The sequence below is a fragment of the Limulus polyphemus genome, unplaced genomic scaffold (assembly GCF_000517525.1).
Source record: "Limulus polyphemus unplaced genomic scaffold, Limulus_polyphemus-2.1.2 Scaffold1314, whole genome shotgun sequence".
NCBI lineage: Eukaryota > Metazoa > Arthropoda > Merostomata > Xiphosura > Limulidae > Limulus > Limulus polyphemus.
Window position 1 is genome coordinate 248,611 of NW_013666924.1, and position 18,127 is coordinate 266,737.

At 33.2% G+C, this 18,127-nt stretch overlaps 1 protein-coding gene across 6 annotated transcripts in view; it reads left to right on the forward strand.

The window, feature by feature from the left end:
* LOC106463053 (Down syndrome cell adhesion molecule homolog) overlaps positions 1 to 18,127 on the forward strand; it is a 65,887-nt gene that overhangs the window by 14,105 nt on the left and 33,655 nt on the right. Inside the window, exons 1-4 of one of the 6 annotated variants that reach the window (XM_022390465.1) lie at positions 5,917 to 6,205; positions 6,622 to 6,903; positions 7,185 to 7,304; positions 7,552 to 7,716. The exons of 3 other annotated variants lie outside the window; for them this stretch is intronic. In XM_022390465.1, the coding sequence (XP_022246173.1) occupies positions 6,097 to 6,205; positions 6,622 to 6,903; positions 7,185 to 7,304; positions 7,552 to 7,716 (676 nt within the window). In that variant the 5' untranslated portion in view covers positions 5,917 to 6,096. Of the gene's footprint in view, positions 1 to 505; positions 788 to 4,789; positions 4,907 to 5,215; positions 5,381 to 5,916; positions 6,206 to 6,621; positions 6,904 to 7,184; positions 7,305 to 7,551; positions 7,717 to 12,963; positions 13,396 to 13,747; positions 14,030 to 16,845; positions 16,972 to 17,075; positions 17,250 to 18,127 lie in introns of those variants that run through there. 2 more of the 6 variants (XM_022390466.1, XM_022390467.1) reach the window with 2 other exon arrangements.

Below are 18,127 nucleotides of genomic sequence, written 5' to 3' on the forward strand. Positions count from 1 at the left end.
AATGATCCAATAGCCAGTTAAAAAGAGAAGGAAGAGGCAAAGCAAGATGTTCTTATGGAAATGTGTGATGAAGAGAGTGTTCTGTTCCAAGATTTCGACATTGAGATTGAAGACGTACTAGAAGAAAATTAAAAACATGTTTATTTTCACTAATTATGTATTGAAATTGATTAATAACACCATTGGAACTAAAATAAATCTAATATTTGCTAAAATCAAAGCATTCCAAATCTTTCCTTTGATTTTCTGGAAAGTCGGGAGGTAGCCGCTTGTTTTCGCCTACTTCTCTGCCACCAGAAAATATTTTTAAATTCTGAAAGTTATTCTTGCCTTTTTAGACCATTCCGCACTTATTGCGCATTTTCCCTGTTTTTTTTATAGTTTTTTAAAAAAAAATACGCATGGCAGCCCCAAGGGTGGGTTTCTCGAGGACCGGGATCTTACATTAACAATTATTTTCAATCTGTACTATTCAAAACTATATTTGCATTCGAATTTATTTCAGTGCCTCTGAAGATTCGACCTTTCACGCTTCCCCAGTTAGTGGAAGAAGGGAAGAAAATTCAACTGACTTGTGGTTTGGAAGAAGGAGATGGTGAAGTGGATTTCACATGGTTCAAAGACGAAGTGCCGATTGTTTCCGAGACCCGCTGGACTATAGTTACTCATGAAACATTTTCAGTATTAGAAATGGATAATGTAAAAGTTGCTGGTTCAGGAAATTTTACATGTGTTGCAGCGAATGCTTTTGGAAAAGATCGACACACCGCGGTCTTATCTGTACAGGGTTAGTATTAACTGTTTATTGTCGTTTTAATATGAAGACCTAAGTAATCTACATTATTACATTAGATATAAATTGATCATTATTTTGACCATTTATTTATAAACGCACGAATAAAGATGGTGAAAACAGTTGAATTTTAAAAAACTTGAACTTTTTATTTGTATTAGCACTGTATTGTCGAAATGGCTTCGGTCGTATTAATGCGTCAGTCAAATACAGAAAAAGAATATTCAATTATTATTCTTGTACATGCAATCACCTCAGAAAACTAAGTAGACCAGTATATAAGTTCAAAATTGTTCAAACAGCTAGGCGCTCGCACACGGGGTCAGTTCTCCGATTTTATTTGGCAGTGCCCCGAATTCATTTGGCGTACTCTTGAAAAATCAGAATATAAAACCATAATGGAAAATTACTAAACATATAAATTTTCATATGGAGCTTCATATAAGAGCAAGACCCTTTGCAGATGTTGCTCCAACCAGCAGTCATCTCTTACTCATATATGTCAAATGCATGTGGAAATATTATCTAAATATCTAACATTTAGCACACGTATAGGTTTTCTATTTAAAGTTTATGTAAAAGCAACATTTATTGCGAATTTTTTTTCCAAACAGCCACCATATTGAATTACAACATGGTCACCATCGAAAATCAGTTGTGCAAATTTACGCTTTTAATCTAGATAGAAATTCTATCCTATTACCGAAAACCACGTTTTCCTGGTGAGAGAGTTTGATTATAACCTTTAATTTAGTGTATTAAGCTTTCTAATTTCAATATGGCTACAAGTTAATGTATAAAACACTTTATAATACAAAAAGCATTGTGAGTTCAGTTGATAAATTTGATCATATGACAATAAAATCTTAAATGGTATCTTTCCTATATTAACAAACACTATTGTAGCTTCATACAAAAATTTTGAAATAAAATATTATATAAATTACATAGCATATGCATTAAGATGCTCACTTGTCAAATGTGTACTGTAATGTGAAACATCATCCATCATAAATGTAAACTTTACTCACACCCACACGCCCACAAATAGCCATTACACTTGAAGTAATAAAAAGTATCCAAACATTGTTGTAACTTATGCTAGATCATATTGTAGATCATCCAAATACATGTATGATCTACATTATTACAGACAAAGTCAATGTGAAGTATATCCCAACCATCATGGACTTTCGAAACATTTATCTGGCACAGAAACTCGGTGCAGTGCGGAGCAGGTTAACCCTGCATACTTTCTCGCAGGAGCATGGATGAGCTCATTATAGTTCTTTACAACCACTGGTAGGGTTGTCCACAGAGACATCAAGCCTTGTTCTGCTTGCTCCCATCCTCGTTAACCTGAGTCGGTACACCCTGTTCAGACAGTATTGATGCCCACATATATAACCAGTTTGATAAGCAACTCTTTACATTCTACCCAAGAGCAACCTGCATTGGATGGATGTTTTTCTTGCTCCTTTCCTTGAGCAAAGAGAACTTGGTGAGCCTGGTTAACATTAATAATTGGGCAAGTATAGTTTCACATTAACGTAGTTAACTGTTCTGTTAAAGCACGACTCTCCTGCATGATTTCTTGTGGTGTTTCTGAAAGGTTTGCAAATGCTGTGGCTCCATAAATATGCCTTTCAGTTCTCAAATGCAATTTTCTTTTCTCATTCAGAGAATACTGACACAGTACTGCAGCCCTTGAATGTGTTAAAGAAAATGAGTGCCTTAAATATGCTTGAAATAAAATCATTCGCAATGCTGTGTGAGGAGATGTATGCGACGTTTTCGGCAATTCCAAAAGCATTCTATAATTCCTGGATGTGTAACTTGTGTACATAGGCAATTTTCAAAACTACATCAGTGTCCATTGTAAGTGATGCTTATGGGAAAAAATACATTAAAATCATCTTTCTGAAATGATTCAATGCTGTAATGGTGTTACTTAGTACCCTTTTAAATATATTTAAGATATCATTTAAAGATTTAAAAGTAATTTTACTTGTTTAAATGTAAAAATTATTACATAAGTGAAACTCGATAAAATAAGAATAAATAACAGTAATTGTGTCCTACTTGTTTACGAGTTGGCTGTTGTGCACTTTATTTTCCGATGCAGCAGCACACTAGCAATAACTAGCAGCGTGCTTTAAATTTATAATGGTCTATACCTTTATTTAATTGTTAGAATCAAGCACACTGTCTAAGACAGTGTGTGTGTTTGAACTATTATATGACGCTTCTATGAACATTAAAAGGATATAGTTATGTTGGTTTTCGTTCGTGGCTATGGTAGAATCCATGTTGATGGCTGTTTAGGACACAATCTGTAATAATTTTTGCTTTAACTTAAATTTCCATATGAAAATTTACATTTAAGCCAAAGTTTAGATATTTAAATGACACTCTTATATGCATTTGAAGTATATAGTTTTAGTAATAATACTGGTTTTTAGATGGCGGCCATATTGGAATCCCTAGTTATCTTTCCTACGTTAAGAAAAAAACTATTGAAGCATGTTTAAGTAGCCACATATAAAAGGCTTGAAAAAAAAATTATATAAATTACATAGCATATGCATTAAGATGCTTACTTGTCAAGTGTGTACTGTAATATGAAACATCGTCCATATAAATGTAAACTTTATGCACACAAATAGCCTACACACTTGAGGTAATAAGTATCCATACATTGCTGTAATTTATGTTATTTGAATCACGTGGTTCATCCAAATACACTATTAATCCGAATCAGGTTCACCAAGTATTCTTTGCCCAAGGAACGGGAGCATAAAAAACATCCGTCCAATGGAGGTTGTTCTTGGACAGAATGTAAAGGGTTGTTTACCAGACTGGTAATGTATGTGGGCATCAATACTGCCTGAGCAGGATTTACCAAGTCCAGGTGAACGAGGTTGGGATCAAGATAGATTGGACATCTTTGTGGACAACTACCAGTGACTGTAAAGTTCTGTAATGAATTCATCCATGCTCCTGCGAGAAAGTACGCAAAAGTCTCAGCAAATTCTGCAAGGTTAGCTTAATTTGCACTGCGTTTCTGTGCCAGATTGATGTTTCGAAAGTCCGTGATGATTGGGATGTACTTCATAATATCTTTGTGTACATTGGTGTAGGCTATTAGTACAGTGTCAGCCTTCTTTGGATAAGGAAAGAAAACTGCATTTGAGAAGTAGAATGCATACATTTAGGTGACCACAGCAATTGCAAACCGTTCAGAAACACCAAAAGAAATCATGCAAAAAGATCTAGCTATGATGGAGCAGTTCACTACGTTAATGTACCGCTGTACTTGCCCAAGCAGCCCTTGAATGTCTGAAAGAAGATCAGGACCTTTATTGTTATTAGAACAAAATCATTCCAATGCTGTGTGCAGAGCTTATGAGATGTTTGCGGCAAATCCAAAGGCAATCCATAATTTATCGTATGTAATATGTGCACATGAGCAATTTCAAAAACTACAACATCAGTTTCCACTATAAGTAATGCTTGTGGGAGAAAATACGTTAAAATCATCCTCCTGACATGATTAACTGGTGTATTGGTGTTACTTAGTGCCCTGTTAAATGTATTTAAAATATCATTTAAAGGTTTCAAAGTCAATTTTTACTTGTTTAAATGTTATAATAATTACATAAATAAAGCTTAATAAATAACAGTAATTATTTCCTTTTTGTTTACGATTTGGCTGTTGTGCACTTCATTTTCAGATGCAGCAGCAAACTAGTAATGGCTAGAAGCTTGTTTTGAATTTATTATATGTGGTTATTTACTGGTTTTTAGATGGCGGCCATATTGAAATCCAAGATGGTGGTTGTTTGGAACAATTTTGAGTGCTTGTCCGCTGAGCTAAAGGATTGTTGTTTTAATCCGTACTGTAATGAAAGAAACAAAAACAATTAGGTTTATATGCAGACTTCAGTTTACAGAACAGAAGTTGGTTTTCTTTTTTCTACTTGATTTATATCTTAGGGCCACCGACGTGGAAAGACGAACCTTCTGATACAGAAGTTAGAGTAGGAGAATCAGTTGCTCTTCCATGTTCTGCTTATGGATCACCAGCGCCCTCTGTTGTGTGGACAAAATTAGGTAGTGTGTGACTTTATTAATTCAATTTGTTATTCCACTTTGTCACTGTTGCCTAGCAAACAAACAAGGTATATTCAATAATATTTATATTTTAATCAGTAAGACTGCAGAATGGTGTACATTTTTGTTTTTTGAATACCCCATAACTCTTGTTAACCTAGTGTGACTTTTAATATAGTTTTGATAAAGCTTCATATCGTTTTTGTTTTTTTGTTCTTTGTTCGTTGATTTGTCGACTGGTATGAACAACTTAGGCATAATAATTACTGAGCTGTATGATATTTACCACCCTTATTCTGTAACTTGTAGATAGCTCATCTGGTACTTCTGCGGAAGACCTCCAAATGTTTGTAGATAGAGATGGAATATTTCGTATAGAAGATGTCCAACGAAACGATGAAGGATCATACACTTGCATAGTGCAGAATGGAATTGGAAGTCCACTGCAAAAGACTATAGAAATTAAAGTGAAGGGTAACGTCGAAGCATTTGTTAAACTACTGTAGCATTTGATTTTGTGGAATCTCTAATTTAACGCATATCATTAGACGTTGCAGTTCTGTTTTATAGGAACTTTATATTTTATAAATCCATAACCATATAATATGGTATATTGGATTGTTTGGTAGAACTGTTATAGCTTTGTATGTTACGGAAATTAACAACATAGTGCAATGCTTTATCAGATTGTTATTGCTTTGTAAGTTCTAGAAAATGTTTTTTGAATTAAAATAAAATTTATGAAACACTTTGAAAAAAAATATATATCATTGCGTTATTAAGTTGTAATTTGTATTTGCTACCTATGTTCCATAAGTACAAAAAACATCCTTGCGTCTTGATGCTGTTTATGCACCTGTTAAAGTAGTCAACATACAGGAGTGTGCTTTTGTGAAATTGTCGCCATTTTTACCAATATTTGTGAGTTATTTGCGTTTCCAACAAATTACGGTGTGTGGCGCTGCTTGAGGATTATCACTTTCCTCTCGCAAGTTTAAGTTCGCCATATTTGAAAAGTATATCATAAAGAAAGTGTACGATAATATTCCCTTCTGATGTTTTTTGTAATGGTGTCGCGAGATCCCGAATATCGTCGACTCATTTTGAAGTAATGAAACCTCTAGGTAATACAGATAAAATCACTTTTATAAATGTAGCTTCACAAATTACTTGCATATAATTATTTCATAATGGTTATCTGGAAGAGTTGGAAATGTTCAGTCTATATGCTGGTTCTCCAAAGGATCGTAGATGTCGTCTTGATGAACACTACCAAGTTGATGGACGCCAACGCTCAGGGTATGTAAGAAAATTAATCAATTTTCTTCTCAGCTTGTACTTTGTTTATATACTTTACTATTGAATATAATGTAAATGCTGAATATTTTTTTACGTTTTTATCAGTTCTGTGATAAAAACTGATTGTAATGGAAAAATTTTTTAGACTTACCTTATGATATTTCCTAGCTTAGTTTGAACAACCGACAGCGTGATACTTTGGGTATTTTTGTTTCCTCTCTTACCTATTCATGAAAATATAAATACTAATATATAAACAATGAATATAAATGACGAAACCTTAATTCTCGAAGTTGAAAAGTTGATAATAAAGGTTAAAATGATATATTAAATGGTTCTGTAAGTGATTACGTTTTTACAGTATTTTCGTTTACAAATTCAATGGTTTGTTTAATGTAAATAAATTTACTTTCCAGTGCCTTTGAAAATTCGACCTTTCAAGTTCCCCGAAACAGTAAAGGAAGGGAAAAGTGTTCAGGTAGTTTGTGGTCTAGAGGAAGGTGAGAAGGATGTGGAGTTCAAATGGTTAAAAGACGGATTACCTATTGTTTCCAAATCTTATTCAACAATCGTCACGAAACCAAAATATTCGGTGCTAGAAGTAAATAGCGTAAAAGTTGTTAATTCTGGAAATTATACTTGTATCGTGAAGAATGCAGCTGGAATGGACCGCCACACAGCTGCTTTAGTGGTACAAGGTTAGTAGGAGTTTTGTTAACCTCCATGATACATTACATTGGTAAATCTGTGTTACTTAGTCAATCTTAACAAAATTTTCAGGGGTTAATATTTCAAAGCAAGTTCCTTGGAGATGAATATGGCTTCAAATACATCCCATCCGTTTAACATGTTAAACGAGGTCCTGGATTCCTATATTATTATATAAATTTCTTTGGGATTCCTTTAAATGTAAAACCTACTATAGCATAATTACTACTCGTATCCTTCGTTATTCACACTTTACTTTAATATACCGTAGGTCCACCGACCTGGAAAAAAGAACCTGTTGATGCTGAGGTTGCGTATGGGGAATCGGTTGTAATTCAGTGCTCTGCGTATGGTTCGCCAGCTCCCTCTGTTGATTGGACTAAAGAAAATGGTAAGTAAACAGTTATTATTGTTCTGTATTAATAAGGAATAGTTGGGAATAGGATTTGTAAAACGTTACTCCAGTGGAGATGTGACCTGTATTTAAGATGTTTCCCAAGACAATTATAGTATTTTATCCCACGAACTAGTATTGCTAATTATTGACTTTAGAATATGTTTTAATTTTTTAAAGTAGTTATAGCTCTTTGTATAATTATGTAAAATGTTATAACCATCAGCATTTTAAATTTATTTAGGAGAAGAATCAGGTGATTTATTTGGCGATCTTCAAGACTCTGTTGATAAAGAAGGAACGTTGCGTTTGGTAAACGTGCAAAGAAATAACGCAGGCTACTATACATGTACCGTGGAAAATGGATTTGGAAATTCGTTGCAAAAAAGAATAGAAATCAGAATAAAGGGTAAAAACTTGGAAGTGTTTGTTTAACAATGTAGATGTTGAATAAAATCTTATGCTTTAAAAAAGTGATCTGAAAATGCTTTTACGAAGTACCATAAAATTGTTTTTGTCATTATAGAGATTTAGTGGTTGTAGTTTTAAACATCATTCGTCTATTGAGGGTGAGGATAATGATCACTTTGAATTTTTACTCTTGAGATTCTGGCCTCATTATCTGTTGCTGATTTACTCACAGATTTATGAAATTACAAAGATTTGGGTGATAATCTCGTGATATTTCTAAGGCTTGTGAAAGAACATTCTCTCAATGCTGCAAATTTCGCATTTTTGAATTAACTGGATTACAATGAACTAGTATTTCCTTTAAAATGTTAAGGTTATATTTCCTGTAGTTTTTTACGGCTTATAAGATGGTTGAAGCTAATTTCTCCTTCCCCGCTTAAGATGATTGAAACTGTTTACATTTAATTGAAGTGTTTAAACATTCAAAGAATATTTTTAAAAGATTTTTGAAGTATTTGTACTTTTAACATTTCACGCTATGTGGCGCTGTCATAATAACATTGTATTTTTTTGTCGTTTTGTTAGAATCGCCATATTCTATAAGTCTTATAATCAACGTTCTTGGCGGTGGTTATTGTTAATCTAATGGTGAATTGGACCGCGATTTTTTACTCTATTTCATATGTTTGCACCAATAGCACTGGATTTTGTGGGAAAATATAATATTACGTGTTAAAAATTTCCCGTATAATCCCAAAGAAGAAAACGTCCGCAATGATCATGCGATCCTGGAAGTGTTTTTACCTACATTTTCTTCAAAAGATCCTCTGTGTCGTCCTGATGATCTTTGCCAAAACATTTTTTGCTTATGCGCATGGTAAGTGTCTGTTAAATAGAATTAAACTACTGTAGAATAAATTATTTTGAATAACTTAATGTCGTGAGTTTAGAAATATTACAGATGGGGTCCAATTTTTTCATTAAATTTATTTAATTTTTTGTGCAAAATACAACAAGAGATTAAATTATGGTTCTAATGCTTACATTTGAATTAAATTTGTTCTCCTTTTTTATTTTAAATACAATGTTAAAGTAATATACGACAGCCTAAAAAGCGCCCTCTGCGTTTGGGACACTATTTTTAGATAGTATAAATACATGTAATTTACCCACTGTATCTAACACACAGAAAGTCTGGTGTATGTTTAATGTTTTTTATAATTACCTTCTTCATCTTATATAGCTATTGTATGTTATAAATTAAATTTGATTAACAAAATCAAATAGTTCCTTGAGAAATCCTGTGATTTGGTCCTTTCTGCCCCTGTTTATTATATCTTTTAATTTCTGCTTCCCAGATTTAGATCAAATCTCAGGAAAATAATTTTCCTATATTGTCGAAATTTCTGCCTTGATTTTCAAGTATCAGATAAATAATAAAAGTAGATTTCAATTTTCGTAAATAGCTGTATTCGTTTCTTTACATTACACGTAACTATTTATTTTAATCGAATATCCATAGTCCTTTATAACAAAATTACAAGAAACTACTTGTGACAGTTTTAAGTTTCTGTCTAATACACTTGAGCATAAGTCAAACTATGAACATATTCCTCAAACATTTGTTTGTAGTAGGCCGGTTGTTCATAAAACTTGCATATTTTACGTATTGATTATTGAGCTAAGTATTGGTAAAACTAGCCATAGTACTTATTATTATTAGTAAGTCGTATAATTGTCTAATCTACTATAATGTAATTTTGTTCTCTTATTTAAAGCTTTTTTTTTTCTAACTGTATTTTCATTGGCAAATACGAGTCTTTTGAAACATTTCCCTTTTAGTTCCGGTGAAAATCCAGCCATTTTCTTTTCCTGAAGTAACAGAAGAAGGAAAAACAATACAGGTTACCTGTGGTTTGGAAGAAGGTGGTAATCCAGTCAAATTTAGTTGGTTAAAAAACGGAAATGTCATTCAACCACAAAGTCATTGGACAATTCACACCATTGGAAGGCTCTCGGTTCTAATGATAAATAAAGTGAATGTAAATGACATTGGAAACTATACTTGTGTAGCAACAAATCCGGGAGGGAAAGACAGCTTTTCCTCAGAGTTATTAGTGAAAGGTAAGTCTTTTTCGCCATTTTTGTATCTACAAACATGTGGTGAAATTAGATCAGAATCATTATGTATAAAAATATTTTGTTGAGGAAATTTCCCCCCATTTTTTTTTCTCTAAGAACCTCTAAATTTCACCTATCATGTTGCTAATCGCTCCACAATAGTAATAGTACATTTTGTTAAGTTTTCAGAGAATCTTGAACTGGTTATCTTCTGATTTCAATGCCAGAGTAAAATAAGTTGTGATGTAAAATATGTACTCCTTAAATAAATCATATATTTAACGTGTACTCAAATATGCCGTTTACAACATTATTTTGAATTTTTTGTATTAAACCTTTTTTCTATGTGATTTCTTAAAGGCTTTGACCTATGTTGCCATTTAATAACAATTGTTACTGTCATTGTAATCTTGTTTTGTGTTTTTATATACTTTTTTGTCAGTAATTATATTTGTATTTTTTTCATAAATTTACATTATGGATGCTAAATATTATTACGTTTATTTTAGATCCACCCGGTAATATACCTTTACAAGTCCTTACATCTCAATCAAGATAGTTATACATTGGCTAGCTTCTGACTTTCATACAGTTTTTATGTTCGTTTGCTGTGACTTCAGTTACTTATGTTGTGTTCACCTCTAGGCCCTCCCCGCTGGAGTCACGAACCTCAAGATGTTGTTGTTAGTATTGGAGAAAAGGCTATCTTCAACTGTGCCGCTCTAGGGTATCCGAAACCGGTTATACAGTGGAAAAGAGAGTCAAGTATGCTTAACTAATCGATTAATTAGTTTTATTAATTAATTGGGTGATATCGGGCCTTACCTTTTGTTTAGTATTAGGTAAGTAATATATCGCTTTTCAGATTCTTGTTGGACAAATGTATAAATTGATATTAACTTCTGATAAGATACAGCCACCTACTTAGGTCAAAAATAAAAATAATTCCAATAATAAGTATGGCTAATTAAACATACCGTTCTTACTTCCAATGATGAGAATGCATTGTTTCATCAGTTGGTTACCCTCCCTGTTAACGATATTTTCGGCAGTAAACCAAATATCTCACGAGATTCGGCCAGCCTAAGAGATTTAGATTAGTCGTAAATCCATACATTAATCTTACTTAATCTTTGTAAAGACTCAAAGCTAAATATTTTGGTTTTTTTTCATAAACTAGTTTTAAACCTTCGAGAAATTGTATAATTTGGGTCAATTGATATATTAATCTAACTCGTTCTCTATATATATGCGTTTCTTCAGGAAACGCGCTGTAAAATTTGTTTATTTTTCATGTAATAAATGAATTTTCGGAATGTTATTATTCTATAAGTCTAAATAAGTTTCACCCCAAAACAAAATTAAACAGGTTTTGTGACATTAATAGAACTTCGTCATAATGACACTGTTCGTTTCAGTGTACACTGAAACGAACAGTGTCATTATGACACTTATAGTTTACAGGGCTACACTGAAACGAACAGTCATTATGACACTTATAGTTTACCGGGCTACACTGAAACGAACAGTGTCATTATGACATTTTATAATTTACAGGGCTACACTGAAACGTACAGTGTCATTATGACACTTTATAGTTTACAGGGCTAACCCTGTAAACTATAAAGTGTCATAATGACACTGTTCGTTTCAGTGTAGCCCTGTAAATTATAAAATGTCATAATGACACTGTTCGTTTCAGTGTAGCCCTGTAAATTATAAAATGTCATAATGACACTGTTCATTTCAGTGTAGCCCGGTAAACTATAAAGTGTCATAATGACACTGTTCGTTTCAGTGTAGCCCTGTATATTATTAAGTTTTAGATTCTGTTGCTCAATATTTATTTTGTTTCTGATTACAAGAGACTTTACGTTATTCAAAAACAAGTAAATCTTCCTTTTGATCACCCTGAAATCAACTTCAGTTTAAAGTAGGTAAATCACGTAGTTAAAGAAGAAAAATTCACAGAATTTAGTCTTATGTCGTAGAGATATTTTTATAGATATCCTTTTGATCACCCTGAAATCAACTTCAGTTTAAAATAGGTAAATCACGTAGTTAAAGAAGAAAAATTCACAGAATTTAGTCTTATGTCGTAAAGATATTTTTATAGATATGTATCAAAAGTAAAGTATATTTTAACGAAACCAATTTCTTAGCCAAAAAAATACAAAATTTAGATAAAATCGGTGTTTTACCATTTTATAGTAAGATATAAAAGCTGAACGATATCAAAGAAATAAAAATTTATAAACTTAAGATTCCTTTGAATTAAATTACTATTTAATCTCTAATATTTCTGCAAGAAGTGATCTAAAAATCCCTAATATTTGTTTATATATGTATGTATAGTGTTATGTCTAATAACTTACTTTAGCGTTTTAAAGTTTATTAAAACATGTTTACAATCAACTCGTGTTATTTTATTTTCAGAGGGTGTGGCAGATTCGAGCGTTATTGGGTTACCTGAAACTAGAGCCAGAACACTTCGAGATGGCGCTCTTGTCGTCAGTGACGCTCAGGCTGAAGATGCTGGTTATTATTCTTGCCACGCATCGACCGGAGTCGGAACAGATATTGACAAAACTGTATTGCTGACTGTAAGAGGTGAAATTGGGGTTTTCTATTAAACCTTGAACCTTCTTCAACTTATATTCAAATAATTATATACTATATAGACAGCAATAAAAATTAAACTCTACAAGTGTTGGTATTCATGTTGAAATACAGACCTGTTTTACGTCAGTAAACGTGTTCATATACAAACCTGTTTTACATCAATTAATTTATTTATGCAGATAATTATCATAAACAAGTAAACATCTGTACGTTGTTACCGTTGTACAAAGCTTACAGATTCATACCATATTTTCGACATTTAGTGACGTATTAATGATTAAGTATCTTATATTATTTTTATATATAAGCACGAGCAGTTCGTGGCATAAATTGAATATGTATTTAAACAGATAGCAAAATATAGAATTCAAGTTATTTTTATTGACTCAGTAATTTACAAAACATTGCACGTGCACGATTCTTGTCATTTTAAAGACACGTTTAGAGCAAAATTAGAAGACACGAATATTCTATAATGTTACAACTATATTATATAACTTAACAAAGAGTGTCGTCTTTACCAAACAGATTATTATAGCACGCCAAAACTGCAGTGGCGCTGCTGTTCCACCTTAGACACTTATGACAGCCCTACTCATCTCTCCCTTCTTTACCGTTTGATTGCTGCCGGTTTTTTCTTAGCCAAATTATGAAATAAGCTAATTATCAAACATGAAGTTTGTGGATTGATCAGTTCTCCTGAACGGTTTCTCTTTGTACATTCGTCATTATTTAACACAAACCAAAACTCAACCATTAGGCTATATCTTGTCCAGTTCACCGTGGAAATTTCGACGGGAAACTCGTGTAAGCTGACGGTAAAATATTACGCTCGCCCCGCTTCGTAAGAAGTTTGAGAATCTGACTGGAATGGAGATAACATCGTTTTTTACCCTGTGCCTGCTGTCTCTGGCTTCACTTGTGTGTGGAACAGGTAGGTTTTGTTCTTTATCTTTTACTAACATGCATACACCAGTAAGCTGTCTGAAAACGAAATAATTTATTTAAAAAATATAATAGAACATGTGATATTTAAGACAGTCGCAAGTTCTAGGTATTTAAAGAAACAAGGTCGTTGTGAATCTTCATGAAACATTCACAATTAAAGCTTTTTAAAAGTGGGCCAATTGTGTATGAAGTACAAGTTAGCAGGTAGTTGTTAACTTCTTATAAAGGTGGTGTAAAAATTAAATATATGATTAGATATTAAGTGGATAAAATCGTATGAATGTAGTGAGATCTAAGTCGGGTACCAATAAATCAGTTGGATGTACACTTCCTTACAGGTGCACCAAAGCTTCAACCTTTTACTTTTCCCAAAACCCTGCATGAAGGCCAGACTGTAAAGGCAATTTGTACACCAACAGAAGGCGAACGACCATTACAGTTTCAGTGGCTAAAAGATGGGCATCCACTGATGAAGCGCCCTCTGGTGGACATAAAGACATTTGAGGATTATTCTCTGTTGAAAGTGAGTTCTGTTGGAGAGAAGGACATTGGAAATTACACCTGCATCGTGAGAAATCATCATGGCTCTGATCAGTTTACCACATCACTCACTATACCAGGTGAGCTCTGTAGTTCCTAACAAATCTATTGTTCACGGTAGGTAACGCAGAATTAAAATAACGAAGTTATACAGGCACCATTGTTCACGCTATAGCGTTGTATGAGGTTATACGAACACTATTGTTCGCGTTATAGCGTTTTATTTTAACGTATGATTCTGTGTTTGATATGCCTGACTCTTCCCGTTACCATTTTTATGAGCCCCTAAGTATTGTAGAGCTGCATATATCAACATCACTTGGCAGGGAGTCACTCTTTGAAAGATAGATAGCTAATACTAACCACATATACGTTACTGGTAGAGCAACTTGGAAAGTAAAGCTGATGAGAAGGGATAGTTTATAGAGGTACGACAGACTACGTAAATATTTTCTGAAGTATGTAATCTCCACTGAATCGTCAAGAGTATGTCTTGAATTGTTGCATACGTCAATACCTCCTCAGTATTTTCATACTTGCGTTGCAGGTCGATTAAGTTTAAAATTTGAACATCAAAAAGTCAGTTTATTAGAATGAGTGTTTGATGTTTTTTTGTTTATTTCATTTTTCTTTACATCGTTTGGACTTAACATATTTTTATCGATCTCAACGATTTATAGAGGAGCTGATGTTACAATATTTACCATAATTTAAATTTTATAGTTAATTACTGATGTTGTTTTCTACACTGTTAATTTAATTGTTCTTGCTGTCAAAGTGTGTACATCTCCATCTCCTCCAGCAGGTTTATGATGCTAAAATTCAGAATGATCCCTGCGATGTGCACAGAAAAAATAGCCTGTTTTTCGGTTCGCGCTAAAACAAATACTTATAAAAACTATCGGTGCTGTCCTTCTATACAGCCAGGTGGTTAGGGTAGTCGACTCGCAATCTGCGGGTCGCGGGTTCGAATCCCCGTCACACCAAACATGCTCGCCCTTTCAGCGTTATAATGTGACGGTAAAACCCACTATTCGTTGGTAAAAGAGTAGCCCACGAGTTGGCGGTAGGTGGTGATGACTAGCTGTCTTCCCTCTAGTCTTACACTGCTAATTTATGGATGGCTAACGCAGATAGCCCTCGTGTAACTTTACACGAAATTCAAAACCAACCAACCAAAAGACGTATTTCAAAATAATCAGAAAATCACTCGGTGAGGGGGGAAAAAGCTGGCATTTATGACTTTAAACAATTAAGAGAAACGAACACATCTCATGTAGTATAGGTATATATATATATATATATATATGCGCTCTTATGCAAATACAAAGGTTCATGTTCCGCGTTGCTCCCCACTTTGGGTCAGCTAGGTGTCGCCAAAACTTTGTAACTCAGTAGTACTGCTGATTATGTTCCTTCTGTCTAGCCTATCAGTTCGAAATTAAGGACAGCTATACGCAGATAGACATTGTTTATAAGGTTTTGTGAGAAGATAGACCTTGTTTATATAGTTTGTGCGAAAATTCTGAAACAGGCAAACAAGCTTCTACTTAAAAGTTTTATAATTCGGGAAAAGAAAATCCGGCGAAGCATCATAACTGAAAGTAGGAATAATATTTCTTTACGTAAACCAATTTGACCAATTTTACGGAATTTTTGCGTGTGATGAACTGATTTTTTTAGTCCTTAAATATGGTCTTTCTCTTTCATTAATATAAGTATGAATGAACGTGTACCGCCATAATTCGGGAATGTTTTAATGAAATGACTTCATTTGATACGTGGACATACGTCTTTAAATTATCTTAATGACTACTGAAATATATCCGTGTGGAAGGATGATTGTTGACTGTCACACTATCTCGTGAACACTTTTCAACACCTGATAAGATAACATATTTCCATACAATTGTATTTGTGTTTTATAACTTGACATTATTTTGAAGTTGTAACGATGGATGTGACACATCATAATATATGAACAGTTTGGTCTAAGACCAGTAAAAATAAAAGTAGGAGGGACTTCATTTTGATAAAACGTTACGTGCTGTGAATATTGATATTTTCCCGCCATTTTTCGTACCACGTTTATCCAATCAAATAATTGGAATAGGAGTGCCGTAATTTTTATATAAAAAAGGCACTTGCTGTGAATAATAGTTTCCGTCAGTTTAACGTACCATATTTATCACATTCAGATGATTATATTTCCAATTTAAAAACGACATCGTCAGTCCGTCCCAAACGTGTTCTTAGGGATAAATGTAAATCCTGTGTTTAATCAATATATTCATAATAATTTATATAGTGGTGAGGAAGGAGAGGGGAAAAGGTCACCTTATGCTCCCCATTTTTCTGTAGAATATAAAGATTAGTCTTTATTTTTCACAAATAAGTACACACACACACACACACATGATATTTTAGTCATTTCCTGGACTGTGCCATGAGATCGTGAGTGATGTTGATACTTCAACAATTATTTGGTTAAAAAACATATCTTTACCTTACTGCTCTTAAAACTCAAATATTGAACCTAGTGGTGCGTTCTGTGCTGATGTGAAACGATTATTAATATTTTCTCGATGATTTCAACCTTTATTGGGTGGATATGGGTAATGAGAAAACTACATAACTTTGTTACATAACTGAAGGAAAATGACTTTGATAATAAAATAACTGTTACTTTTAGTGACATAATTTATTTTGTGTCAGTTTATAAGAAGGCAAAAATAAATGTGTGTGACAGAGAGTTGAAACTCTACAATTTATTTGAAAAGTTGTTTATGTCTAGAAAGTAATAATTATTCTGAATTTTACTTTAAACAGCCGAACTTTGTAGAACAGGTATGTCTTTTACTAAGTGTTTTTATTTATGGTTTTACTTAAATTATAGTTGGCCCTAAATGGATCAGGGAGCCAACCAGTGTCTCGGTTTCTGTTGGGAACAGTGTAACGTTAGATTGCATTGTTGGAGGATATCCTAAGCCTATTGTAAGATGGACGTTTCACCCGACAACCGGTAAGTTTTAAATGTTAAGCAAAAAATAATAATTTGAAGATTCTTTAAATTTATTTAAGTTTTTGGTATTTAGTAAAAAATTATCTTTTTTACAATTTATTCAGATTCAGGGACAGCGGAGGTCAAGTCGATGACTTTTAAAGAACATTTCCAGGTTGCTATAAATGGATCTCTTATCATTACCAGTGTTCAGCAAGAAGACACTGGAAATTATAAGTGCACAGGAAGTAACGGAATTGGAAACGATGTCACGAAAATGATAACTCTCTCTCTTTATGGTAAGATTAGCTGTACCTATTGGAATATGATTGACTATGGTCAGACTGGCCGGGAACATTGGAGAGGTTTCGTTCATGCTCAAACAGGCCAGTAAATTATAGCAAAATGGACACTTCATCATAGCTAGAAAAAATTTTAACTTTTAAGACGGAAAAGGTGACAACTGTTTTATCTATAGATAAGCCCATTTACTGTTGGCGCTCAGCTTATTGCTAATTCAAGACAACAATTAACATACGTGTTTTTGAATGTACAGAGGCAATTAACATACGTGTTTTTGAATGTACAGAGGCAATTAACATACGTGTTTTTGAATGTACAGAGGCAATTAACATACGTGTTTTTGAATGTACAGAGGCAATTAACATACGTGTTTTTGAATGTACAGAGGCAATTAACATACGTGTTTTTGAATGTACAGAGGCAATTAACATACGTGTTTTTGAATGTACAGAGGCAATTAACATACGTGTTTTTTGAATGTACAGAGGCAATTAATATACGTGTTTTTGAATGTACAGAGGCAATTAATATACGTGTTTTTGAATGTACAGAGGCAATTAACATACGTGTTTTTGAATGTACAGGGGCAATTAACATACGTGTTTTTGAATGTACAGAGGCAATTAACATAAGTGTGTTTGGATGTACAGAGGCAATTAACATACGTGTGTTTGAATGTACAGAGGCAATTAACATACGTGTGTTTGAATGTACAGAAAACGTCGAAAGAGATAGCATGGTAAAAGTTATGTAGAAAGTTTAATTAAGTATTTTATAAAACTCGAATAAAAGATTTAAATTTTGTCGATTTATAATATTCTTCTTTTTTAAGTGAATGCTAAAGACTGGTATTCTTGTTAAATATTCTTTTGTA